Source organism: Balaenoptera borealis (genome assembly GCF_965194805.1).
Source record: "Balaenoptera borealis genome assembly, chromosome: 8".
NCBI classification, from domain to species: domain Eukaryota; kingdom Metazoa; phylum Chordata; class Mammalia; order Artiodactyla; family Balaenopteridae; genus Balaenoptera; species Balaenoptera borealis.
Window position 1 is genome coordinate 66,070,113 of NC_138865.1, and position 25,997 is coordinate 66,096,109.

The 25,997-nt window shown below is 43.0% G+C and overlaps 2 protein-coding genes across 6 annotated transcripts in view; one reads left to right on the forward strand and one right to left on the reverse strand.

Moving 5' to 3' along the window:
- GLDC (glycine decarboxylase) overlaps positions 1 to 15,659 on the forward strand; it is a 99,194-nt gene extending 83,535 nt beyond the window's left edge. The window contains exons 21-25 of the mRNA XM_082404373.1: positions 936 to 1,047; positions 9,156 to 9,251; positions 12,258 to 12,430; positions 14,328 to 14,408; positions 14,956 to 15,659. Of these exons, the coding sequence (XP_082260499.1) occupies positions 936 to 1,047; positions 9,156 to 9,251; positions 12,258 to 12,430; positions 14,328 to 14,408; positions 14,956 to 15,099 (606 nt within the window). The 3' untranslated portion in view covers positions 15,100 to 15,659. The remainder of the gene's footprint in view (positions 1 to 935; positions 1,048 to 9,155; positions 9,252 to 12,257; positions 12,431 to 14,327; positions 14,409 to 14,955) is intronic.
- A 130-nt stretch (positions 15,660 to 15,789) lies between these two features.
- LOC309634405 (uncharacterized protein) lies at positions 15,790 to 25,207 on the reverse strand. Of its 5 annotated transcripts, XM_082404465.1 has the most exons (5): positions 19,862 to 25,207; positions 19,646 to 19,775; positions 18,779 to 18,873; positions 17,733 to 17,866; positions 15,790 to 16,038 (listed from the first exon to the last, which is right to left on the reverse strand). In XM_082404465.1, the coding sequence occupies exons 2-5, from the start codon at positions 19,741 to 19,743 to the stop codon at positions 15,991 to 15,993; spliced, it is 375 nt and encodes a 124-aa protein (XP_082260591.1). In that variant the 5' UTR covers positions 19,744 to 19,775; positions 19,862 to 25,207; the 3' UTR covers positions 15,790 to 15,990. The 5 variants fall into 5 exon arrangements, 1 of the variants encoding a protein (XP_082260591.1); XR_014248071.1 differs by lacking the exon at positions 17,733 to 17,866 and having other exon boundaries at positions 19,646 to 25,207; XR_014248072.1 differs by having other exon boundaries at positions 15,790 to 18,873; positions 19,165 to 25,207.
- Positions 25,208 to 25,997: the final 790 nt, after the last annotated feature.

The window sequence follows — 25,997 nt, forward strand, 5'->3', positions numbered from 1 at the left end:
TCCCAGCAAGGGTTTGAGGCTTGTGAGAGGTAGTCACAGCCTACCCAGCTCTACAGCACCTCCCAAGCTGCAGCCATGTGCCTTCCATTCCCTACCTTTGTTTCTGCCATTCTTCTCACTTCGAGTGTCATCCCCTTTCTCTTTGTCTATCCAAATTCTACCCATTTTCAAGTTTCCACTCAAGTTCAAACTCTTACTCTAGGAACCCTTCTTTGACCAAAATGTGTCTTCTCCTTACTTTGGACTTCGGTGTCCCTGCTCTTTTACTTGGTGCTTTCTCATCTGCTTTACGTTAGTTATGTATTAATATACATCAAGCCTCCATCATATGAGGTGTTCTGGGAAGAAAGTAGTGAGTAAAAATTGGTGCAGTCTTGGTTTTAAGCTCTTTGCTGCTAATGGCATTCACCCCATATAATCACAGGGACTTATGAACCACCAGAAAAGAATAAGATTGAACCTGGCAGTTGTTAAACATAAAGGCCTCAAATATGGACAATTGGAAGACAAACCATACAAAATGGATTCAGTGGGGATTTTGGCCAAGATCCCATGAGATTCCTGGCAATTATCAAGGCATCTCAAATTCACAGTGAACAACCAAACAAAACCTCCCCCAAATGCATGTAACCTAAAAACAATTCTTTTTCTTCGGTAGATAACACAATAGTCAGCAGTTAGTTTTGCCCTGTTCTAAGCTTTGTAACTATAATAAGAAGCATAAAATTACTGTTCAAAGGAGGAAACCAAAAATTATTTCAGGCTTAGAGAGGATTGACAGATATCCTTGTTAGGATATTTCACTCATCTGCAATCCAGAGAGTGATGGTAGGCTGACTTCCTTTGTGAGTGGGATTTATCTGGGGATACCTTTGGTTAGTGTCCATTGGGTTTCCCTGTTCCGTGGTTGACGGCTCTTTTTCCCTCTGTTGCAGATGATGGGAGGCAAGGGCCTTAAACAGGCCACAGAAATTGCTATATTAAATGCCAACTACATGGCCAAGAGATTAGAAAAACACTACAGAGTCCTTTTCCGGGGTGCAAGAGGCAAGTATGAACTTTAGTCTATATTCACCTTGGTTTTCTTCCTTGGCCAAACCAAGTTTGACCTAGTGGATGTGGCTTTCAGAAGAGGGTGGGAAACTTCTGTTTCTTAGCACAGACCAGAGAAAAGCCTAGAGTTATTGGAAAGCACTTCAGTTTAGTGAACAGGATATCACTATTTGCGAGGCTCTGCCATGCACTTAGTCTCTGAAGCGCAGGCCAACAAGGAGCCCACACCACTGAGAGATGTATACATAAATACCATGCACTCATTACCTCCTCCAGTTCCATGGGAATGAGTGGAGTAATTCAGACTGGGCAGAGGCAGGGCAGAATAGTTGGGAGAGCCTTCTGGGAGGAGGCATTTGAGATAAGCCTGAAAGGAAGAGTAGCAGAACGCCAGTAAACAGAGATACAGGAGCAAGCTGGAGAGAAAGGAGTTGTCTGGGTGGCGGGAGTGTTGGGTGGGTTGAAGGATGGGAGCAGATGAGGATGAGGCTGGAGAGGTAGCATGGGGCTTTGAAGGCCTTGGAAGGCTCTGGACTCTACAGTTGGGCCAGAAGCGTTTTTGAGCAGGGTAATGACAGGATTAAGAGGATGTTAATATCATTAAGACAGTGGGAGGAGATGAACATGCTGTTAGAAGTAGAATCAGGGGAGTTAGTTACTAATTAGTTGAGAGTGAAGAAATTTTAGGTAAGCCTCCCTCTTAGAGGGAGTAAGAGATGGAGGAACAAGGTCTCCCTGGAAGTGATGGCAGAGGCTGGAGCAGGTAGACTTGCAGAGATGTGGCTCTGGGCACAGAATCTGAGAGCAGGCTCTTGGAAATGGTGGGACCCAAGGAAACAGTGTTGAGGAGCCAGAGCAAAACCCCTGAAGCAGATGGCTACATGGAGTGGGTGCAGGAAAAGTGGCATCTGGTGAGGGGGGCTCTGTGCCGAGGCAGCTTTAGATGCCCCCCTTCCCAACCCCCAGCATTTGTCACAGCGCCTGTCCTTCCTGCCTCTGCTCTGGCCCAACCTCCTCCCTGAGGCTGCCCTTTCCTTTCCTGGTGGCGAGAACTGCTCCTCTTGGCTCCCTCCTCCGCGGAGGATTCTCCCACTCCGTTTATCATCTGGCTGTCTCCCGCAGACCTTGAGCTCCTGCCCGGCGGAGGCTGTGGCTGCCTCGGTCCCTGGCATCGTGTCAGCACAACACGCACAGTCAGCACGTGTGGGTGGTCTTCCGTGACATGCAGGGACAGGCTGAAGAGCAGGTGGCTTAAAAAGACGCAGGTCTCATAAGTCTTAAGAAGCACCATTGCCTTTCACAATTAGGAAGCCTTTGGTCCCCTTCAAAAGCAGTTAGGGCCCAACAGTGCGGTAGATGCTAGATGGAAATGGGCTGAGATGTAGGCTGAGGTTGGGAGAAGGGAGAAGCTTTCATGGTTTGGGGGGTTTGGTGGTAAAGGGGGACAGGAGCTGCTTCAATAGGATGCAGCTTTGGTTGTTTTTAAATAAGAGAACAAGATGATTTTAAGCTGCCAGAGAAAAGGCTGTGAAGAGGGGAGAGTGAAGCTACAATAGAGGGAATAATAGGAGGGGGAGTCAAGTCACCCTGGAGGTGATGGGAGGGTGGCGCTAAGAGTCAGGTGGACAGGCGGCGCATGGGCTGTGGGCATGGAATCCGAGACCAGGGAGCCACGGGTCTTGAGCTTGGGGCAGAGAGAGCAGAGAGCCGTCAGTATCCAGCGCCCAGACCCAGGGCCACGGGTACGAGGCCCCTCTATGGCTCTTAGTGTCTCCAGCCCAGGGAAGTGTGCATCTCCACCTGTGATCTTTAATTTAAAGGCTGATCTTGCTTTGTAAATATGTATCCAAAATGGTGGTTCTGGAGTTTGAAAATAGAAAAGAACTAAATAATCGGGAGCTCTGGTTAACAGTGCTCCCCAGAGAGTAGGAAAGAAAGTTGTGGGCAATATGTCTCTAAGCAACACAATGAAATGCTTGTGTTGGGTATGAAAGAAGCTACAAGAGCTACTAATTAATTCAAATATAGCTCCTGTGCTGTGAGATGCATCCTGCTTATGTATTGGCCTTCAGGATTAGCATCAGTATTGGTTTTGTATGATTATATAAGTCATGTACGTATGCTCAACGTGGAAAATTTGGACAATAAAAAAGTTTGAGGAAGAAAATGTAAATGATCCATGGTTCCATCAAGCAGACATAACCACTGAATATTTTGCTGTATTCCTTCCCACCTTACTTTTAGACAATTGAGATCATATTATAAACACAGTGTGTATCCTGTTTTTTTTTTTTTTAAATGCTTTACTCTTTTTTTTTTTAAATTATTATTTATTTATTTATTCATTCTTGGCTGTGTTGGGTCTTCGTTTCTGTGCGAGGGCTTTCTCCAGTTGTGGCAAGCATGGGCCACTCTTCATTGCGGTGCGCGGGCCTCTCACTATCGCGGCCTCTCTTGTTGCGGAGCACAGGCTCCAGATGCGCAGGCTCAGTAGCTGTGGCTCACAGGCCTAGTTGCTCCGTGGCATGTGGGATCCTCCCAGACCAGGGCTCGAACCCACATCCCCTGCATCAGCAGGCAGATTCTCAACCACTGCGCCACCAGGGAAGCCCTGTATCCTGTTTTTTAACTTTATTTTATATTGCGATTATTTCCCTCGTCATTAAAGGTGCTTTGAAAGTGGCTACATCGATTCTATCATATATACCATGATTTAAGTAATTGTAGGGGTTCCCCCCCCCACACCTCCTGCCCACCATGTTATTTGCATCTGTAACAATGCTGCAATGAATATCTTTTACCTAGATTTTTTTTTTTAAACGTCCTTGACTATTTCCGCCGGTTAGAGTTGTAGAAGAGAAGTTATCTCAGAGGATCTGAATGCATTTAAGCTCTTGAAATGTATGGCCTTGTTTCCCCTCAGAGACAATAGCAATTGATTTCATTCTAACAGCATAGGAGTGACCATCGCACTAGGGCCCAGTGAGCACCAAGTGCCAGGCTGGGAAAGCAACACAAACCAAACCCAAAATGTCTTTGCCGATTTGATGGGTGAAAATAATGTTTTTGCTTTAATTTACAAGGTTTAGGGTTTTTTTCTTCTAATTGTTATTTTTTATTTAATACTTCCTTAGGATTAAGTTTATTTAACAACTTCATTGAGATAGGATTCACATACCATACACATCACCCACTGAATTTCAGTGGTTTTTAGTGTGCTCACAGAGTTGTGCGATGCAAGCCTGAGTTCTTTACGGCAAGAACGAATGTGGTGTGGACCACATGGGGATGCATGGCACTCCAGGAGAGGAAAGTGAATGAGCACCTGTTGCTCAGGTGCCTGCTATGTGCTTGGCATCACAAGTGACTGGTTCGGGCAGACTGTCCCAGGAGATTCGCAACACAGAAAGATGGATGAAATTTCCATTTGTTTTGACATTTTATCCAAGAATTAAATAATGAATTGTATTTCTCATCCCAAGCAGAAAGAGATTGGTGATTACAGACTTTCTTACCCAACCCCAAAGTTCATGAAACCAAAAATTGTCTTGTGTTTGGTCTGGTAAACACATTCATTATACAATTGGAGGCTTAGTATTTTAGGGCCTAAAAAAGAATGATCGCCGTACCTCCTGAGAGCCCAAAATAGAAATGTTCTTAATAAACACATTGTATTCCAAAATGTCTAATGGCAATATTAGAAGACGTTACTCATCTTAATCATATTTACCAGCTCTAAATAAGACTGGAATTACGGACGACTGTGAGGCAATAATTTTAATGAACTCCAGGCTTCCCTTTATGAACCATTTCTTTGAGAGATTTGAAAATACCAGCGAAACTTGTTGAGGCTTAGGGTTTTGTGAAACAAGGAAGTGATAGCCAAGAATTGGGATGGGGAAGCATCAGTAGTATTTATTCTGCTAGGATAAGGAAAGGAATTACCTCAGGTAGGGTGAGGCATTTTTAAAGGAGGAACTGAAAAAATTCACAGGTGTCTGCTCTTGTGGGAGGCTAGGCTCACTGTTTGATCCAAGTAGAGTTCCCGTCAGTGGATAGGCCATTTTGTTAGTAGCCCAGTGTTTTATTTATGTTTTAATTTCTTAAATGCTTATCTCTTTTTGACCTTAGGCAAACCTAACTCTGCCTGGAAATTCCTGTCCCTGAAGAGGTTTCCCGGTGGCCTTTATGGGCAGGTGGACATGGGCCTTAGAGGCTGGACCCTCACATCCCTGCCTGGGAAGTGACCTCCTGAGCCTAGGGGGGGTGGCCCATCTACTTGACCTCATTCCCAGGGAAACAGGAGTCTTGATGCTGTTAGTTGTGGTCCCTGGGTTACAACTGAAAAGCTTGACCGAGCGTTGATTGCCCACCCAAGCTTTCTAATTAGCTAGTGAGTTCCATTTATTTCTAGGCACTCACTCTGAGGATGCAGGATAAGAAAGTTCTGGTGCCTGCTCTCAAGGAGGGTTTTGGGAAGCCTTATCTTTCTGTAGCACTTTCCCATGTCATCTTCAGCCTTGTAAGATAATTAACACATGAGGGGTTGGGAGGGGGGATGTTCCAAGCTTAGAGCCAAGCCACTTTCTTTCTTTCTTTTTTTTTAATTGGGGTATAGTTGCTTTATAAATCTGTATTAGTTTCTTCTGTACAGCAAAGTGAATCAGCAATATGTATACATATATCCCCTCTTTTTTGGATTTCCTTCCCATTTAGATCACCACAGAGCATAGAGTAGAGTTCCCTGTGCTACACAAAGTTCTCATTAGTTATCTATTTTACACCTAGTAGTGTATATATGTCAATCCCAATCTCCCAATTCATCCCACCCCGCCCCTTACCCCTTGGTATCCATACGTTTGTTCTCTGTGTCTGTGTCTCTATTTCTGCTTTGTAAATAAGATTGTCTATACCAGTTTTTTTTCAGATTCCACATATATGTGTTAATATACGATATCTGACTTACTTCACTCTGTATGAGTCTCTAGGTCCATCCATGTCTCTACAAATGACCCAATTTCGTTCCTTTTTATGGCTGAGTAATATTCCATTGTATATATGTACCACATGTTCTTTATCCATGCGTCTGCTGATGGACATTTAGGTTGCTTCCATGTCCTGGCTATTGTAAATAGTGCTGCAGTGAACATCGGGGTACATATATCTTTTTGAATTAGTTTTTAATCTTTCCCAGATATATACCCAGGAGTGGAATTGCTAGATGATAGTTCTATTTTTAGTTTTTAAGGAACCTCCATACTGTTCTCCATAGTGACCGTATCAATTTACATTCCCACCAACAATGCATGAGGGTTCCCTTTTCTCCACACCCTCTCCAGCATTTATTGTTTGTGGATGATGGCCATTCTGACCGGTGTGAGGTGATACCTCATTGTAGTTTTGATTTGCATTTCTCTAATAATTAGTTATGTTGAGCATCTTTTCAAATGTTTGTTGACCATCTGTATATTTTCTTTGGAGAAATGTCTATTTAGGTCTTCTGCCCATTTTGGGATTGGGTTGTTTGTTTTTTTTGATATTGAGCTGCATGAGCTGTTTGTATATTTTGCAGATTAATCCTTTGTCAGTCAGTTGCTTCATTTGCAAATATTTTCTCCCATTCTGAGGGTTGTCTTTTCGTCTTGTTTATAGTTTCCTTTGCTGTGCAAAAGCTTTTAAGTTTCATGAGGTCCCACTTGTTTATTTTTGTTTTTATTTCCATTTCTCTAGGAGGTGGGTCAAAAAAGATCTTGCTGTAATTTATGTCAAAGAGTGTTTTGCTTATGTTTTCCTCTAAGCGTTTTATATTGTCTGGCCTTACATTTAGGTCTTTAATCCATTGTGAGTTTATTTTCGTGTATGGTGTTTAGGGAGTGTTCTAATTTCATTCTCTTACATGTAGCTGTCCAGTTTTCCCAGCACCACTTATTGAAGAGGCTGTTTTTTCTCCATTGTATATTCTGGCCTCCTTTGTCATAGATTAGGTGACCACAGGTGTGTGGGTTATCTCTGGGCTTTCTATTCTGTACCACTGATCTATATTTCTGTTGTTGTGCCAGTACCATACTGTCTAGAGCTAAGCCACTTTTATTTTGCTCTTCCATCATCCCCCCGACCCCTCTTCTTTCCTTGCTCCTTCAACTTATCATTTCAGACTCTCAGCTACAGTCATGGTTAGGCCCAGAGGAAACACATACTCACTGAAAATTAAAACTTGCACTGATCAGTTTATACAATTTCTACTTCAGATTACTCTGACTCACCATATGCCATATATTTGTATATCTTTTCTCCTTAAAAACTGCAAACAAAGATGAACATCTTGGGATCTGGCCTCCAAGAACAGCCAAGTTTAAATTTCACCCCTTTTCAGCCTCAAGTAAAGAGAGAGAGAGAGAGAGAGATGCTGAAATCCCACTACAGTTTCCATTTGAACGTATTAGAATATGGACTTAGAAAATAACATCTGAACCTCATTTTGAAAATGGAGCTCTTCCCAAACCACTTGGCTGTGGCGGGGCCTCTGCAGATGAAGTCTTGCTTTAGCAGCACTGGGCTGGGCTTGGCTTGATGCGGCCTTTCAGCTATTACTGAACCTCTGCTTGAAAGACTGTGCTGTCTGCCCGCCAGCAAGAGAGACTCCTCCCCACTGTGTGTCCGTCTCCTCCTCCCCTCCTGATGGCTGAGTGTTCTTCAGAGCAGTGAGCTCCATTAGCCTTCTTCTTTGAGTCATTGTCATGGTGCTGGGATGGCTGCCAGAGCCTCAGAAAAGAAAGGTCGAAGCTTGAGGTTGGGCTCCCCAAATGGGGTAGTGCCGTAGGGCATTTAGCATTCCTGAAATTAATAGTTGATGAGGATTTAAATAATGTCATGATTTTCCCCCTGAACATTCCAGCTGGTCATTTCTTTTAGGCACTTTTTTTTGGTCTAAGTTTATCTACCTCTGAATACACCTTTCTACTTTTGAACCACACTCCTTACAATTGAATCCTCATCACGGTTAGAAAGCTTGTTTTAAAAATATGGGGTGACAGTATATTCAAAGTCTCAGGTTCTCATACTTTTGTTTTCAAACAAAGCCAATCCCTTCATATGTATTCATCACACAAGAAGCAGAGCAGTTCACATACTAGATCTTCAGGGGCTGTTAATGACTGGAGCTTTTCTTCTCAGGCTCGAGGAGTTATGTCTGCTCCAAGTATCTGTAAGTAGATTCACTGTTTGCTGAGGGTCAGGATAGCGGGTTAAGAAGGAGTACGTTATTTTCACCTGAGTAGATACTTTCTTTGAAGGAAATTCATCAGTTGTGTGGGCCATGGAATTTGGGAAGCTCCCGGGAATGTTGTTCTATTTAAGAAAATGCTGACTTACTCTGTGGTTTATTCTAGATGTTGGATGGGTGGTCAACAAGTCATGCTGGGGAGATGGCAGCCTGAGGCTAGAGAGGCAATTGGTTTACAAATTAGAACAAAGTGAACTGACCCCCACAAGACTTCGGCCTCATCAGCTCCTTGCCACTTACGGTGTGCTGTTTGACAGCCCTTATTTCTAATTCTCAGCCTGAAGCCTGAAACCAAAACCTCAAAAGCCCCTTTGAAGAATCAAATAAAATTCTGTGTCTCATGGATATGTTTAGTATGTATTTACACACACACACAGAAGAAACCGTTATTTGATGTTGGGAGCAATGCTGTTGAAAAGGGTGTCAATGTACCTCTAACTCTAGAAATACTTTATATAAAAGGATCAGGCCCATGATGACATGTTTAACTGTTGCAAGTAGATTTTAGGTCCTTTGAGTAGAAATGGTCTCATCCCCAGGGATCTCAGCAAGTCTTCCAGCTCCTGTTCCACCTCCCACCAGCCTCCTGGCTCATGGGTGTGTTGAGCACTGAGGACTGGACATATTGGCCCAACATGTTAACAATTTTTATACGTAATAAGAGCAGATGAAATCTTTGTTGTCAACTATAAACTTACCAAATGCCCATGGTTTCTTGGTCCTCAACGATATGCATTAAAAAGCTGGTTTATTTGTTCATTTGCTTGGGTAAAACAACAAGCTGATGTTAATCTTGAGCTGAAATAATTTTCCTCAACAGGTTATGTGGCTCATGAGTTTATTTTGGATACAAGACCCTTCAAAAAGTCTGCAAATATTGAGGCCGTCGATGTGGCCAAGAGGCTTCAGGATTATGGTGAGCGGTCTCCCGGGAGTGACCCCTTGTAGGGGAACTTGGGTTTTTGACATTCATGTAGCTGCCCATGTTGGCTATGGACCACAGACTGAATGTGCAGGTACCATAGTAAACTGATCCACAGGCTAAATGGGGATCTGGGGGCTGTGGATAGAGAAAAAACTTTCCCCATGACTCCATTGGTACCGTCCTTCAAAAGATATTAAATCATGCATCTTGAATCCATCAGCAGCTAGGTAAAGAAGTCTTTATAGTTAACAAAGTTAAAAATCCCAAAGAAAATGATTGCTGCTCTCTGCCCATGTTTCTGGTAAATCCTTCCACCTATCCGACTCCTGGTAAACAGAGAGGTCCATGAAAGTGAAGGAAGTGAAGCAGGCATCCTGTAGGAGTGTTAGAAAGATGAGTGGCATTTGAGTTTTATAGCCACCTCAGTCGTGGCATAGCTGTTTCAGCTGCTTATGGAGATGAAGGAATAGGTGCACCTTGTTTTCACAGAGATGATGTGATTTTCTGTGAAGTCTTTTATCTGTGTGTTGTTAGTGGATGTTCACTCAGCACAGCCCTTATTAAAATACATTTTCTTAGTGACATTATTAATAACATCACAGAACCTTCAATTCTCAGGAAGGCTAAGTTGGGGAGAACTTTGCCTTTTGATGGATGTGGAGTCCTATCTGAATTTTAAGATGATTTGAATGACTTCTTTTAATAAGGAACTTTAATAATAGTTTTACTACCGTATCATAACGGGAGTCCCACGTGTGTGACTCACTTCTCTCGTGAATGATCTTATTATGTAGAGTTACACTGATAATAAATGGGAAAACCGGAGAAAGTTTTCATTAATGAAATTAGCAATTACCTCAGAATCTCCTGTTGGCTGCTCCTATGACCTGACTTAACTTCCCAGGCAATGGCTGAGTGATGGCTGATTCAGGTTAAGGCTTCCCTTCTGAGATGTGTGGCCTGTATCCCGCATCTGACTGCAGCAGCATTTGCAGGGAGGGAGCTGGGGGATGGAGGTAGGAGGGAAGTGGTATTTGAGGTTACTGCCCAGTATTTCCAAGTTCTGCTCTACCTACAACCTTGATATTTTGATGTTTGATAGAGTGATGGCTACGCTTGCCCTAAGCCCAGAATTGTCCAGGTGCCTGGTACATAGGAGGCACTCAGAACAATTGTGCTTAATAAGTGAGAGAATGAATGAATGGCTAAGTAAAAAAAAAACAACAGTGAAAATGACAGCACAGATTCTGGGTCTAAATCACCTCCTGAATCAGAATTACTGATTATACTAGGGGTGAGGCCTAGTAATCTGTGTTTACAAGCACTCTATGGATGAGTCCTATCAGGTGAGTGTGGGCATGCTGCCATACGGCAGAGATTTCCAAACTTAACCTGATTCTGATATGAGTTTTTAAAGGCTCATACCTTGGATTTCCTGAATCAGGGTTAAAATCCAGGAATCCATGTTTCCATGACAACTCAGATGGTTCCAGATATGGGAACCACTACAGCAGAAAATACTGGGCTGCATTTGCTCACACATGGAATTGAGGTCAGACTTAATGGGTAATGAGATCAGCTTGTTGTTTAAAAAAGAAATCCCTTTCTGATTTGGGTGACACAGTTGTAGGCATTTGTCAAAATTCATTAAATTGTACACTTAAGATTTGTGTATTTCGCAGTAAGTAAACTATCACAAAAATATGGGGACAGATATTGAATTCAGATATTGAATTCTAGCTAATAATATGCATGCTGAAGTGTTTAAGGGGGAAGTGTACTGATGACTGCAACATGCTTGGAAATGCATCAAAACTAAGACGGATGCCTTAGATATGTGATAGGAATAGATAACTAGATTATGTGATAAAGCAAACAGAGCGTCATTGTAGATTCTAGGTAGAATGTGTATGGGTGTTCACTCTACAGTCCTTTCAACTTATCGGTATATTTGAACAATTTTATAATAAAATGTTGAGAAGACAATCCCTTAAAGAATGCAGGCATGACTCTATAAAGGACTCCACGTAATGATGCACACCAGAATTGGGAACCATTGCCCTCCAGGGCCAACTTAGTTGACAGAAATATCAACCTGGGAGCTGTTCTTCATCTTTTAAAGTTTCACAGGAAAAAGTGTAAGAATTGGGAAAAAGTTGTTTTTGGCTTTTGTCCAGGAAATCTCTCTCTTGACCAGGAAATCTCTCTCTTGACCATGTGTCTTGTCGATTCATCTTAACATGTGAAAGCTTTTGGAAACATAGAAATACCTTCAGCTGTATTCAGTGTAAAGGTGAAGACTTTCTACATCCTGGGCAAGCCTCAGTTTCCTCATCTGTAAAATAGGGACAGTAACACTCACCCCAGCCTCCTTAATGCTTGTTACCTCATTATTTACCTTTTGGTAGGCTATAATATTTTAATTTCTCTTAACTGAAAGTAATACATGAACATTATAAAAAGATTCTAAAACAAAGTGAAATAAAAACCCTAGTCTCATTTTCTGGCAATAACCCTGTTAAAATTTTAGTATTTATTCTTCAAAGCAGCTTCCCTCCTAAAATATACATACATATATAAAGTGTATGTATATATATACACATACACACATATATAAATGTGTATATATATATATAAATACTTTTGTCATTTTAAAAATAGAAACGAGACAGTATCATTAGGTAGCTTGTCTTTTTCACTTAAGTTGGGTAAACATTCAAAAATATTAACAAATATACATTTAAATACTAAGAATGGTTGCATATTTATTGTATGGAAGCCCAGTAAAATTTGCCTAACCAATCCTCTATCGTTGGATGTTAGGTTATTTCCTAAGCTTTTCTTCCATAAATAGTGCTAAAATGTATCCCTAGATATATACCGTAGCAAATTTATCAGATTATTTTCCTTGGGATAAACTATAAGATGGGGAGGGTCTCGTCTTCCAAATTGGGGAGGTTAAAGTTAGTGACACAAGTTCCTCCATCTCCTTTGCAGGATTTCATGCCCCTACCATGTCCTGGCCAGTGGCAGGCACTCTCATGATTGAGCCCACTGAGTCGGAAGACAAGGCAGAGCTGGATAGGTTCTGTGATGCCATGATCAGCATTCGGCAGGAAATCGCCGACATTGAGGAGGGCCGCATCGACCCCAGGGTCAATCCACTGAAGGTACGTAGGCACTGGTACTTTATCTAAAATATCTCAGAGAGTAGAAAACAGTGTCTGGATGGTGTGCCGGCAACCTCTGAAGTCTTACTGGAAGATGATATTCTTGCCTAGGATAAGGCCATTCTTCTGAGCAGACCATACGTTCATTACCTGGAAGTTTAAATCTTCTTGAATCAACACAACAGTGGTTACTCAAGTATAATGTGGTTATTTCTTTTCTTTCTTTCTTTTTTTTTTTTAAAGATATTTTTGACGTGGACCATTTTTAAAGTCTTTACTGAATTTGTTACAATATTGCTTCTGTTTTGTTTCTGTTTTTTGGCCACGAGGCATGTGGGATCTTAGCTCCCTGACCAGGGATGGAACCCGCAACACCTTGCATTGGAAGGCAAAGTCTTAACCACAGGGAAGCCCCGAATGTGGTTATTTCTGATATGTTTTAACTTTATGTATACGTTTGGTGGTTGCGGGAGCTATTTACCCCACAAGGACCCAGTTGGCTTCCAAAGGAGGGAGCAGAGGCTGAAGGACCCTATATAGTTGGAGAAATCTTATCATTCTGTGTCTCTGTTTGATGCACTCTACTGAGATTATTTACCTTATAAACTCTGGATAAAGATATTCTTTTATTAGAGTCGTTATCTCTTAGAACAACCAGAATGGTACTTGGCCTGAATGTTTTACCATGTTTATGGCCTACACTGGAAAAAAAATTGTTAGGCATTACTTCGCCTCTTCCAAAATATGTTCCTTTTATATCTGATCGGAGCTCTAAGTTCTGCATTAGGTCCAGACATTATTAAGCTGAGGGATCATGAATTGAGTATACCTCGAAGGCTGTGGTTCTGTTGTTATGGCTTCAAGCCAGAGGAGTATGAGATGTTCAGGGGAGCTCAGACAAGTTCCAGAGCTGCCCAGCTGAAGGTGGAGGGCTGGGGCCAATGGCTGGCGGGAGAAGGCCAGCACCGTGCTCAGTGTGAGTTTGACAGGGTAGTGGAGGAATATAATATGATTTGCTCTCATTATTATTTCTCTTTTCTCTGGATTCTTTCAGGGTTTAGGCAGTTTTTTAAAAAATAGCAATAGACATCTAAAGAATACAATACTGAGATACAAAAGCAAGTGGAGGGGGCTTCCCTGGTGGCGCAGTGGTTGAGCGTCCGCCTGCCAATGCAGGGGACACGGGTTCGAGCCCTGGTCTGGGAGAATCCCACATGCCGCGGAGCAACTGGGCCCGTGAGCCACAATTGCTGAGCCTGCGCGTCTGGAGCCTGTGCTCCGCAACAAGAGAGGCCGCGACAGTGAGAGGCCCGTGCACCGCGATGAAGAGTGGCCCCCACTTGCCGCAACTAGAGAAGGCCCTCGCACAGAAACGAAGACCCAACACAGCCATAAATAAATAAATAAATAAAAATTAAAAAAAAAAAAGCAAGTGGAGGGTAATACTCACAGGATGATATAAGGTTTAAAAGTGTACCAAACTAGGCTCTATGCAGTTTATTAATATATGCAGTAATAGTATAAAAACATGATGAGAATTGTGACAACCGAATTCAAGGTAGTGGTTATCGCTGGGGAGGAGGGCCAGCAATAAGATGGAAAGGGGATATGCAGGCAGCTTCAACTGTATCTGTAATGTTTCTTGTTTTAAAAGGTTAAGAAATATGACAAAAATGTTGATTTATGTTGGGTGCTTATTTTATTACTATAACTTTCTGATATTTAAAATGTTTCACAATAAAAATTTTCCTACCAAAATTTCCTTCCCCCCCAAACTGAAACAAAACCACCACCCACCATCCATGGGCTTCCATCACCTCACTGGTTGATGTGACGTGCGGAAGGGAAAGGCAGTGTTCTGCTCTGACCCCATCTCCCATCCATGTCTCTGTCTCAGATGTCTCCACACTCGTTGACCTGCGTCACGTCCTCCCACTGGGATCGGCCGTATTCCAGAGAGGTGGCAGCATTCCCACTCGTAAGTTCTCCTCTGAAACTGGATGTGCCAGCTGGTCCACGTTCATGTGTGTATGAGGGGCCATCACCTACTCTGTGGGGCTCCCACTCTTGCTGTCTCCTCACCATAGTGACCACATGTAGGACACCTTTGCAGAACAATGCAGAACACAGGAATTGGCTTTCAGAGCTCTTGAGGTCAGAGTCAGAATGCCATCCAGGGGCCTGGGAATCCTCAGGGTGCACAGTGCAGGAAGACCAAATGGGAGTCCCTGTCAAGTGGATCGATGTTTTCTACCATCATCCAACAGAGAGATGGCCCCAAATGCAGTCTTTCTCCCCTTTGATTCTTAGGTGAAGGTGCTCTGTGGTATGCTCGGCAGAGTAGGGACAGGGGGTTTTGGATGGACAGTAATGAAGGAGGTTGGATTTTAGCTTTTTATACTTTTTGAGTACTTGTTGGGCTAATGGTACCTCAGGCCGTGGGAATATCATTGCAGTTTCCTCTTCCCCACCGAGAGAAACCTCTCAGAATATCCCGGAAGATTTCTGTCTTTTGTCCCTTGCAGCCCTTCGTGAAACCAGAAAACAAATTCTGGCCAACCATTGCCCGGATTGATGACATCTATGGAGATCAGCACCTGGTTTGTACCTGCCCACCCATGGATGTTTACGAGTCCCCATTTTCTGAACAGAAGAGGGCCTCTTCTTAGTCTTCTCTCCCTAAGTTCAAGTGACTGATTTAATGGCTTTGGAATGCCTGATAAAGAAATGTTTCACTTTCCACCACAGACTCAAGTAGGGGTTTTATATACTGTATATTTTTGTAATATCTCTCAAGGTAAATGTAAATACAATTAGCATAGTGAATGGAAGCTCATTGTTGGAAGATTGATTTGCTTTGGTGCCTCTGCTTTCACATGTAGCAGTTGATGTTCAAGCTGCCTTGATCGGGACCACTTAGTTTTTTGCGTAGAAAATTTGGGGTGTGCTAGTAACTTTAACTTCAATGTAGCAAGTTTGCAGTATAGAGACTATACTGGAGATCCAATAGACATATTTTTATTCCAAATAAGTCCTTGTGGACTGTGCCATCTGTGGGAAATCCCAGGGCAAATGTTTACATTTTGTATACACTGAAGAAATCTTTTTCATCCTACTAATTTGCCTAATCTGTAATAGTATTTCTGAGTGTTCTCCTTTTTCCATGTGTGTAGTTTTTTAAAAATCTGCAATTAATAATATTCTAATAAAAGCATTGCAATTTGAAGAATGCCTTCTTGGTCCACTTTCCATTGTTAACTCCCATGTACCCTAGTTTCAGAGGCGTTCGAAGGATAATGAGAATACCCAACCCAGCAGAACCGTTACATTATTAGTTGTGTCTTTGGCTAAAGAAACAGTTTGTATGTCTCGGTTAGCAGTGAATGCCACTTTAGCCCTTTCTGATAGAATTGTGTTTGGCTGCATATAACTGAGAAACAACCACAGCAGTTTAATTAAATAGTTCATTTTTCCTCATTTAACAGTAAGTCCAGAGGTGATAAGCCAAGGGGTAGTCTTCAGTCTTCCTGTTCTGCCCCCTTTGCATATAGTCTTCATCCTCACAGTCTTAAGATGGCTACTGCATACCTGGGCATCACATACCCATTCTAGGCAGGAAAAAGGAGGAAAAACAAAAGGCAGATTCCATCCAAGTCAGCTGCTTTTGAAATGCTTTCCCAGAGGTTCCACCCAGTAACTTCTGCTTACTTTTAACTGGCCAGGCTTGTTTCAAATTGCCACTCCTAGCTGCAAGGGAGTATGAGAAGATCTTTTACCTGGGCATGTTACTGCCCCAAAGAAAACCAGAAGTTTGTTAACTGAAGAAAAGGAGAAGAATGAGTTTCAGGTAGGCAACTAGCAGGCCTGCCACAAATAACTTTTCCCTAGAAATAGCAAATGCTTCATATGTTCTTCCCCAAAAGTTATGGAGCATCTGCTCTAACCCTGACTACTTGGTTCCTTGTTTGTTACTCAACCAACCATTATTCAAGCTATTATGATAGTGACATGGACGAAAGGTCTGCGTGCTCTATTGAATGCTCTGCAAGTGGTCTACTCATTCTCACACTTAAAAAGTTTGTAGAACTGTTCATTTCAGCCTAACTAAGCAGTAGCGAAGTGATGGGATCCATGGTTCCTTTTTTACATAATAATTAAATGATTAATATCTGTTGAGTACTTCTCAGGTACTATTCTAAGTGTTTATTATTTCATTGGAGCCTCACAACATTCCACTTTTATACGAGGGGGAAGGTATGGAGAGATGCCCAAGGTCACACAGCTGATGAGAAAGAACAGCCAGAATTTGAACCCAGGCTGAACAACTCCAGTTCCTACCCGTGTAAACTGGGTACCACACTGCCGTGGTCACCACACACCTGGAGACTCTGCCCTTCCTGAGCTGGAAACCAGGCTCTCAACACAGACTGACCATCAGGAAATGGAGTAGCCCCTTCTGAGGAAGGACAAGCATGTGTAAACAAACCACCAGAGTGAACAGCAAGTCTTTTCTTTCTTATCAGACTGTAAAGTGTTAATGGTCGAGTGCCCAAGTTGTTTCCACAGCTGGTCATCCACTGCTTGCCCTGGAATATGTTTGTTAGGGGCAAAAGCAGGTGATTTAGAGAGTTGAAGTAAACTGTTTGTCTTCACTATTAAGTCGCTCATGCATTCACCTGAGGCTTGTGCCATCTTTCCCTGCTCTGGGTCTTTGTCCGTGTGGTATCCTCCACCTGGAGCACTTGTCCCCATCACCTTTGCTTTGCTGGCTCCCGTTTGTTCTTCATGTTTCAGCATCTCTTCAGGAGGTCTTCTGCACGTCTCCATGAAATGGGCTCTCTTATTTTCTACATGAAATGGGCTCTCTTATTTTCTAGCTTGGCACTCAGTTTGTTATCCTACACTCTTTTGCACAGTTAGTAATTATTCTGTTTACTTGGTTTTTGTCTGCCTCATTAGACTAAGTTTTCTGAGAGGAGGGACCATATCTCATTCATCATTGGATTACCTGTGCTGAGCTGGGGTCTTCCACATCGTATGTGTTCAACAAACAAATATAAATTGAATGAATGAAGGAATGATCCTTGATCTCAAAGAGGGACACTGCCATGGAAACCAGTATTCCCAATGCATGCTGTGAGGGTTCTATTAAAGCTAAGTACAAAATGCCAGGCCTTGGAGACAAGCCTCTGGACAGGCTTTGTGTAGTTCTCCCTCACCCCCACCTTGTGATAAAATTTACCATTTTAAATTATTCAATTCAGGGGCATTAAGTACCTACAAAATGTTATGGAGAATATACCTTTTGAGCACTTTTGAAGATGAGGAGTCTGATGTAGACACACACATACATCCTGTGAATCGGGCATCCCCTTGGCCTTCTCACAGCCCTGGGATAGGCCACAGGGCACTCCTGGAACAACCCTCGCCTTGCAGCTGTGTGTCATAGAGGGGAAGGGCCCCAGCTCAGTCTGAAAACCCCATGAAGGATTTCCCTGGTGGTGCAGTGGTTAAGAATCCACCTGCCAATGCAGGGGACACGGGTTCGAGCCCTGGTCCCGGAAGATCCCACATACCACGGAGCAAGTAAGCCCGTGCGCCACAACTACTGAGCCTGCACTCTAGAGCCCGCGAGCCACAACTACTGAAGCCCGCGTGCCACAACTACTGAGCCCACACACCTAGGACCCGTGCGGCCCAACAAGAGAAGCCACCGCAATGAGAAGCCCGCACACCGCAACGAAGAGTAGCCCCCGCTCGCTGCAACTGGAGAAAGCCCATGCGCAGCAATGAAGACCCAATGCAGCCAAAAATAAATAAATAATAATAATTCTAAAAAAACAAAAACAAACCATGAACCCTCTAGATACATATAGGGAACGTGTTTTCCAATGACCAAACTGGTGCCTTTTATCCAAATAAAGGATGTAGGTGCCAGTTTTGGGTGCAAGAAGCCATCTGGGACAAGCAGTTTGGAAGTTGAGATGTTAGCACTTTGAGAGGTTTGCAGGGCTCTGGGACAGAACGTTTGGCTCAGACATCAGCCAGGGTTAGGGATGTTACCTAGGGCAGTGGTTTTCAAACCTGAGTGTGTCTAGATCACCAGAAGGGCTTATAGACAACAGAATGCTGAGCCCTGACCCATTTCTGAGTCAGTACGTCTGGGGCAGGGCCAGAGAATTTGCATTTCTAACAAGTCCCAGGTTTTGTTGCCTCTCAGCTTTCTTTGTTCACATTTCAGGGACATTTCCAGAACTCTAAGCCTTTAAGGGATGGGTCTGGGGAGGCAGGTAGGGGTGAGGAAGAGGCTGGACTTAGTCAACCTTGCATTTTTTATGCAAATCTTACCATTTTGAGAGGAAAATCCCTCTATGACTGGAGCAGACTGTCCTAGAGCCGATGCCACCTGTGCTTCCGCCTTGTCTGGCCTGCTAGGCTCGCTCCTGCCATTTGGAAAACAAATCAGCTTTATTATCAGTAAGAAGCCAATTGGAGACTGTGGTTTTAGATCTCTAGCTGGAAGGGCTTGCTTCTCCATTTTTACCCCCATGCTTCAGCAATCTAAGCCCGGGGACACCTCACTCAAGAAAAAAGCTTGAGTCTGTAGAGCAGATACAGTCTGTAGAGCTAATCCAGAATTGCTGCCCTGTGCTGATCCCAGGTGAAGGGGGGAGATAAAAAGGGGGGGGGCTTCCCCAGTGCTAGTGGAGTAACGTGGGTTCATCATCAATCACCTCCTCTGTGGAGAGCAGTAAGAGGTAAGCCATGAGGCAGGAGTGTTACATCAGCTGAGGTCATTCCAGAATGTCCAGAAGATAAGAATCCAGGAAGCAGGAGTTGGTGCCCAACACAGAGCATACTACTCTCGTAAGTCTGTTTATTTTCCTGCTGCGTGTAGTGCAGGATAGCAACCAGAGTACTTGCTTTGTAGTCAGACTGCCTGGGGTGGTATCCCAGCTCCCCTGTATCGTACCTGTATGGCCTCAGAGAAGATAATTAGCATCTCTGAGCCTCAGTCTCCTTATCTGTAAGATGACATTACCACTCCTAGGTGAGAGAGAATTCGATATATTGTTTGGAACCTGGCACAAAGTAAGTGCTCCTAAGTGTTAGCTCCTGTTATTATCCTCATCTTCACTTAGGATCTAGTGTCCTATTCTATACATCCTGCACTCCCTGTCCCAGCACAGGAGTCCTGACTCCACTTTGACTTACCTTGCATTCAGATCCATCTTCTTTCCCTTTCCATTCCTAACGGCCCTTTTCCTCTGGCCCACCAGAGAAAGTGGGAGGAACATGAGCTGTGACTTCATACGGATCTGGATTAAGTTCTCAGATATACCAACTGTTTTGAGACAACAGGCAAATTCACTTATCCTTTCTGCACTTCAGTTACTTAAGGTATAAAATAGCAATAATAAAAGTACTTACCTCAGTCAGCCTTGTTGTAAGGATTAAACAAGACAGCGTGAGCACTTGGCATAGTGTCTGGTACCTAGAAATCACTAACTTATTCAGCAAACTGACTGAGCCATTATGTACCAGGCACCATTCTAAACGACAGAGATACAAGATGAACAAGAAAGTTAAGGCCTTTCATGGGACGTCAATTCTAGATGGACGAACACATCAAGACTTCACAGTATTAAATGTTCTTTAGAAAACAAAAACCAATATGGTCTGTGGGTGGGTGGTGTTTGGGAATCCTTTATATTAGGTGACCAGGGAATGATTCTCTTACAAGGTGACTTTCAGGCTAAAATCTGAACAAAAAGAAGCCAGCCATGACTAGAAGTGGAGAAGGGGCGAAGGGGGTGTTCAGGAAGAGGGCGAAGCATATTTGAAGGCCTTAGTATCTGTATTCTCCATCTTATTTAGCATTTGGTTATTTTCAATCTCATATGTAAAGGGTTTTAAGAATCTCTTGGAAATAGGGAAGGAAGAAAGAAGATGAGGAATAAACGCTGGGGTTGAAGAAAGGTGTCCGAATATTTCTGGAGTCAAGAAGGGGGAGGAGGGGTTTCAGCCTAGAGTCGAGATCATAGGGAAGAAAATAGGGTCCAGAGAGGAAAAACGGGACCCCGGCTCAGGATGGAGGGCTTTGAGGGAAAAGGAGAAAAGATATTGGGGAGGGGGGGCGGTCCTTAGGTCAGGAAGGGAGGGAAGGATTTGTAATTGGGGAAGGAGAGAGGGAAGAGAACTGAAAGTGGGAAGAAGGTGCAGGTTAGGAACAGGAAGGAAATGGGGGAGGAGGTGGTAGGGGTCTGTGGTAGGGATGGGGAGGATTCAGATGCGGAAGAGGAAAGAACATCATTAGCTCAGTGACAAGGCAGATGAAGGAAATACTGGGGGGAAAGAAAAGGCAGATGGGGGGGTAGGGGAGGTGGAAGAAAGTTCTCCAGGGTGAGAAGGAAGAGAAGGGAGTCAAGCGCATGAACAATTGGCCCAAATAAGGAGGCAGGAGAGAACTCCCTCAAATTGGGAAGAGGAGAGAAATCAAGAGAATGGGGAAGGGGGATGGTTAAGAAGTTGACTTGAGAGCACAGGGTCTGACAAAAGGAAAGGGTGGAGGGCAGGAGGAAGCCCAAGCTTGGGAGGGAGGCAGGCCAGCAGTAAGCAGGTGGAGGAAGAGGAGAGAAGCAGTGTTGGGTGGAGGTGGGGGTGGCGAGTGGAAGAAGAGACCTAGGGTCCAAGTTCCCTGGATGAGAAAGAGGCTGGGAGGGGGGCACCAGACATAGTGGAGTGGGCCTCTCAATAAAGGGGTAGAGGGAGGACCCCATGATTAGGAGGGAAATGTGTGTGGGAGGGGAGGACCCTGAGAGAAGAGGAAGGACACGGAAGTTTTTCTTAGAAACCAACTAGGCGGCAAGAGTTCTGAACTGAGGGAACCATACAGGAGCCAAACCTGAGGCCAGAGGTAAGGAAGTAAGAGGCAGGGGGGTGACTACCTCAGGGTTAGGATGTCTGTGAAGTTGAAAACTGAGTCCAGAGAGCAGCAAAGCCCTGAGGACAGGGCGGGTGGAAACCTCCCAGGAAGGGAGCCTTAGGGGCTGGAGGACCCGCCTGCTTATTTCTGGCCACAGAAGCAGGCAGGGACCCTGCTGTGTACTACAACAAAGATGTGTGGTCTGTGCGGGTGAGTTATGATGTTCTTTTTCCTCTTTCTTCCTTCTCCTGTTCATATGTAATTCTTATCACTTGCTTCATTGAGTACTTGATCTCCCCCTTCCCCCCTCTCCTAGCCCTCCCTGTTCCGGGGGGGGGGGGCCTCCCAGCTGTAGCTTTACCTTGCCAACTAACTTCCCAGCCTTCGTACACATTGTCCATCTGGAGCTTTTCCCATGTCTTCTCCCCACCTCTCATATATATAACTTCCTCAGGATGGGGAATAAGTCCCTGATATTAAAGAAGCTACAATCTCTGCTGTCAGATCACCCACCCCGTAGTTTGTTTTGGAACATGTAGTCTATCTAGGGGAGGGGGCAGTCTCTGGTGCCTGGAACTGGGAAGGGTTACTGGATACCTTTTCCGTAAAAGCAGTGCTGCTCAATTAGGGTTTAAGAGGCTTTTGAAGGCTAACCTGGAAATCTACCTCTTTCCTCTGTATCACTGTTCCTAGGGGAAATATTTGTACTAATTCATAGAAGAGATTTCATTTTCAACCTACATTAAGTCACAGATTATGGCCATCATTCTTTTACGAATTAAGTTCTGAAATGCAGGTTGGAGATTGCCTATAATTTCTCCTGAATTCAAGAGAATCAATGGACAACGGAAGGTTGAAAAAAAAATCAACTACAAATTATTTTTTTAAATGGACCTACATGACTCTCTGGGGGTCTGGATCTCTTATAGAGGTCTAGGGTTTTCAGAACCAATGCAAGAGAATTTTAGTGTGATTTTGATCTGTCTATTGCACTGTAGAAGCACTAGTAAAAGCGTTTGTATAGTTTGGGGTATGACATTTTCAATTTCCTACAAAAGCACTTCTAAAGATCATTTGAAAAAAATAAAACAAAAAACTTGGTGAGATTCATAAGATTTAAGTGCTTTAAGTAACAGCCGAAGTTATAAATTCCCAGAAAACAGGGTGGAATCCAACAGCACCAGGAGTGATATCAGTCATCCTAAAAAAATGCAGAATTTCCCCCAGTGCTGCCACTGGGAACTTGATCCAAAATTGCTACTCACTGCAGTAGGAAGCAGCCAAAGTAGAATTAGATTACAAACAGATTCTTTCTTAAAAGTCTGGCATAAAGAATGGAAAAAGATAACTTGCTTGCATTCAAGACATTTTATCCAACGTGAACTGCATAGGAATATTAAAGTTCCCCAAAATAGAAGAACTAGATGTTTTTATTGGTTAAGAGAAGCAGCTTCAATGCATTCCAAAAGACAATGAAGAAAATACTTTCCATGGAAGGAGACAGTTGGGTAGGCTGTTACATAAACTTGCAAATAGCAAAGGAGTGAGTATAGTGTGTGGTGCCAGCCATGTTGGCGGGGGGGCGGGGGGGGGGGAGGAGTGGGGGGTAGAGAGGAGAGTCAGCACTATTTCTGCATTTTGTCAGAAAGACAGCCTTTAGCCTGGGACAGCGTCTGCCATTCACACCAGTGCTGTCAGTCTGAGGTCTAATGCTCCTGAACAAGGGGCAGTTTGGGGACGAGAGGCTGAAAGGAGCCAGTTAGGCAGGCTCAGTATCATCCTTAAGCAACTTCATTATTTCCCATAAACGGGTTGCATTTAGGAATGAAGCCCATGGTTTTTACACTATGAAAACGAGAAGAGTCTCTAAAAAGAAACAGGTGCCATGCAACAACCATTCAGACATTTTCAGATGAAATTCAGTCAGGTTACACGCTGGTTCTCTTTAAAATAGTGTCCAAGCCTGGTTTTCAAAGAGCAAAAGGATGTAATACAAAAATACTGGAGTAAATAATCAAACAACATAGTGAAGCAGAAAAAGTAGTGGAAAGTAACACAGCCTTGAGCTTAAATTCTAAATCTGCTCCTGACTACCATTAGTGACTTAGGATGAGTAACTCTCTTATCTCCAGTAAAATGGAGATGATGGCATTTACCTCACAGGGTGTGCGAGTAGTAAGTAGTAAGTTGGTATGAAAAATACCAACGGTACTCAATTCTTTTTGGACACAGAATGAACATATACGGGAACTGTTGCTATCCCTGCTACAAAGACATGGATACGCCAGTGTAATACTTCTCTTCCCCCCATTAAAAAACACACATAGGTTCTGAAGGAAGAAAAGGAAATCTCCAGGTGGCAGAAATGAAGAGGGAACCCAAAGGACCTGACACTACGAGGCCCATGGAGGTGGCTGGACTGGATATGTGTCTTAGGAATTGGGATTCCAAAGATGCCAGGGAAGAGATGTTAGGAATCGAGGCTGCAGTTATAATGTATAGTAAGAAGCAGGAATGGGGTATGCTTAGAATTGGGAAAGTTCTGTTCCAATACCAGGACTGAAAAACTGGTATTTCTAGCTCAGGGTCGCAGCAGGAAAACAAGCTTTCCCTCCCAGGCCACGGGTGGAAACAAAGTCACTAACAAGAATCTTTGCTACATGTGAATGCAGAAGCCAAATTCATTACTAGTTGCATGGTGAAAGAGTCCCATTCAACAAAATTAACAACTGGTTTAGTTAAAAAGTGGGCTAGACTCAAAGAGAAAATTCAGTGAATTGGAAGATATAAGGAAATCACTTAGACCATAGCACAGAGTGGGTAAAGAGATGAAAGATGTAACAGATACTAAGGTATGGAGGGTAGACTGCTACAAACTTCTAGGAGGTCAAGAAGGAGATAGAAAAAAATGGGAGGAACAATTATTTTTAAAAGAAAAATTTAAAATTCCAGAACTGCATTTTCAATTTAAAGGAGTACAATGAATCCCAAGCAAAGCAAACAGCAATTAATCCACACCTAGATAGATTTTAGTGAAACTCCAAAGTTATTGGGGGGAAAAACATATATCCTTCAAAGAAATAATCAAAATGACATCCAACTTTTTTCAGCAATAAAAGATGCCAGAACACAATGGAAAGCTACAGGATGCTACAGAAAGAATAACTAGCAACCTAGAATTCTAAACCCAGCCAATTTATCTTTCTAAAATCAGTGTGAAAAAAAACATTTTCAGACCCACAAAGATTGATAAAATTTACTGTTCATAGACTTTCACTGAAAAGTCCATGGTAAAAAAACATCTTGAAGTATTCAACAAGAAAGTGAGTAAACAGACAAAACTTGTCAAGTAAAACAGCAAGTCATATTTAAAATAACTTGAGTTTTAAAAAATAAGTTATAACGAATACTAAACATTAATAGGTCAGAAAAGGTAATCTGAAGGGAAACAAAAATATATGTTTTATTCAGAAAAAAACTGAGCTATTGACCATTTTATAAATATCAATCATATCAATATGCTCTAAAGTTAAGTTGAAAGATTAAGGATGATCACAAAATGATAGAAACATTACCTTTCAGTCCAGCATGTGTGTGTGGCAGGGGTGGGGCGGGGAGGATCAAATCCTCTTCATTTATGAGAATACGGAGGAAAGGTAAGAATTACTCCTGCCTCCTCCGTAACAATAAACAAACTGCAATGATAGGAATAAACATTCCAGTATAACACACATAAAGAGACTAAGTTTACCTATTAAAAGAGAAGACTATCTTAAAGCATAAAGTCCAATGAAATAAAAGTTGCAGATTTTAACATTTGAAATACTATATTTTGTTTATGAATACCTAAGTTTAAATATTTCACCTCATTCCTGCTGCTAAATATAACCAAAAACCCTGGACAAAATATATAAAGCAACTATCAAAAGGCTCTGAAAGGTGGAAAAAAGGTGTTAGCCTGGGTAGGCACTTTGGAACTTGAGGAATGACCTGGAAGTTTCCTGGGGTTTTTCTTTTGCCACCTTTTTACTTTCCTGATTTGGGTGCAAGAAAAACGTAAAACCTGAAAACATCAATGGGTACAGATGAAGAAAACAAAAAGCCTGCTCTCATAAGCCAAAGGATGGGAAAAGGGTGACCTGTATAAAAAATCCGTTTGATTATACCTGCCCCATTCCAAGTGAACACCCATCCCCCTACTCACTAGATGTGGCCAAGACTGTGGGGAGGAGCCCTGTGGACCATCCTTGCCCTGTACTGAGTGACCAGCTGCAAAGAGGCAGCATCTTAACCATCCCAACTAGAGGTTGAGGGAGGATTACAGAGAGAAAGAAGCTGGAGAAAGGGTTCCTTTAAATCTGTTAATGAAGTCTTGGGCAGACCCTCAAGCAGACCACGCATGAAACTGACCATAATCAACATGGCAAAGTGAACTATGGGTGGACTACTGCTGAGGTTTCAGATTGGTTTCTGGGTAGCATCCAAGTGGAGGTGGACCAGAATAGCAATGCAGAGGCTTTGAAAATTGACACTGAACCACAAATGTGGCCTGAACCCCACTGAACCTAAACAGTTGGCCTTATAAAATAGAAGATTTAAATAGGAATAAGATTCTCATACTACTCAAAATGTCCAGGATCC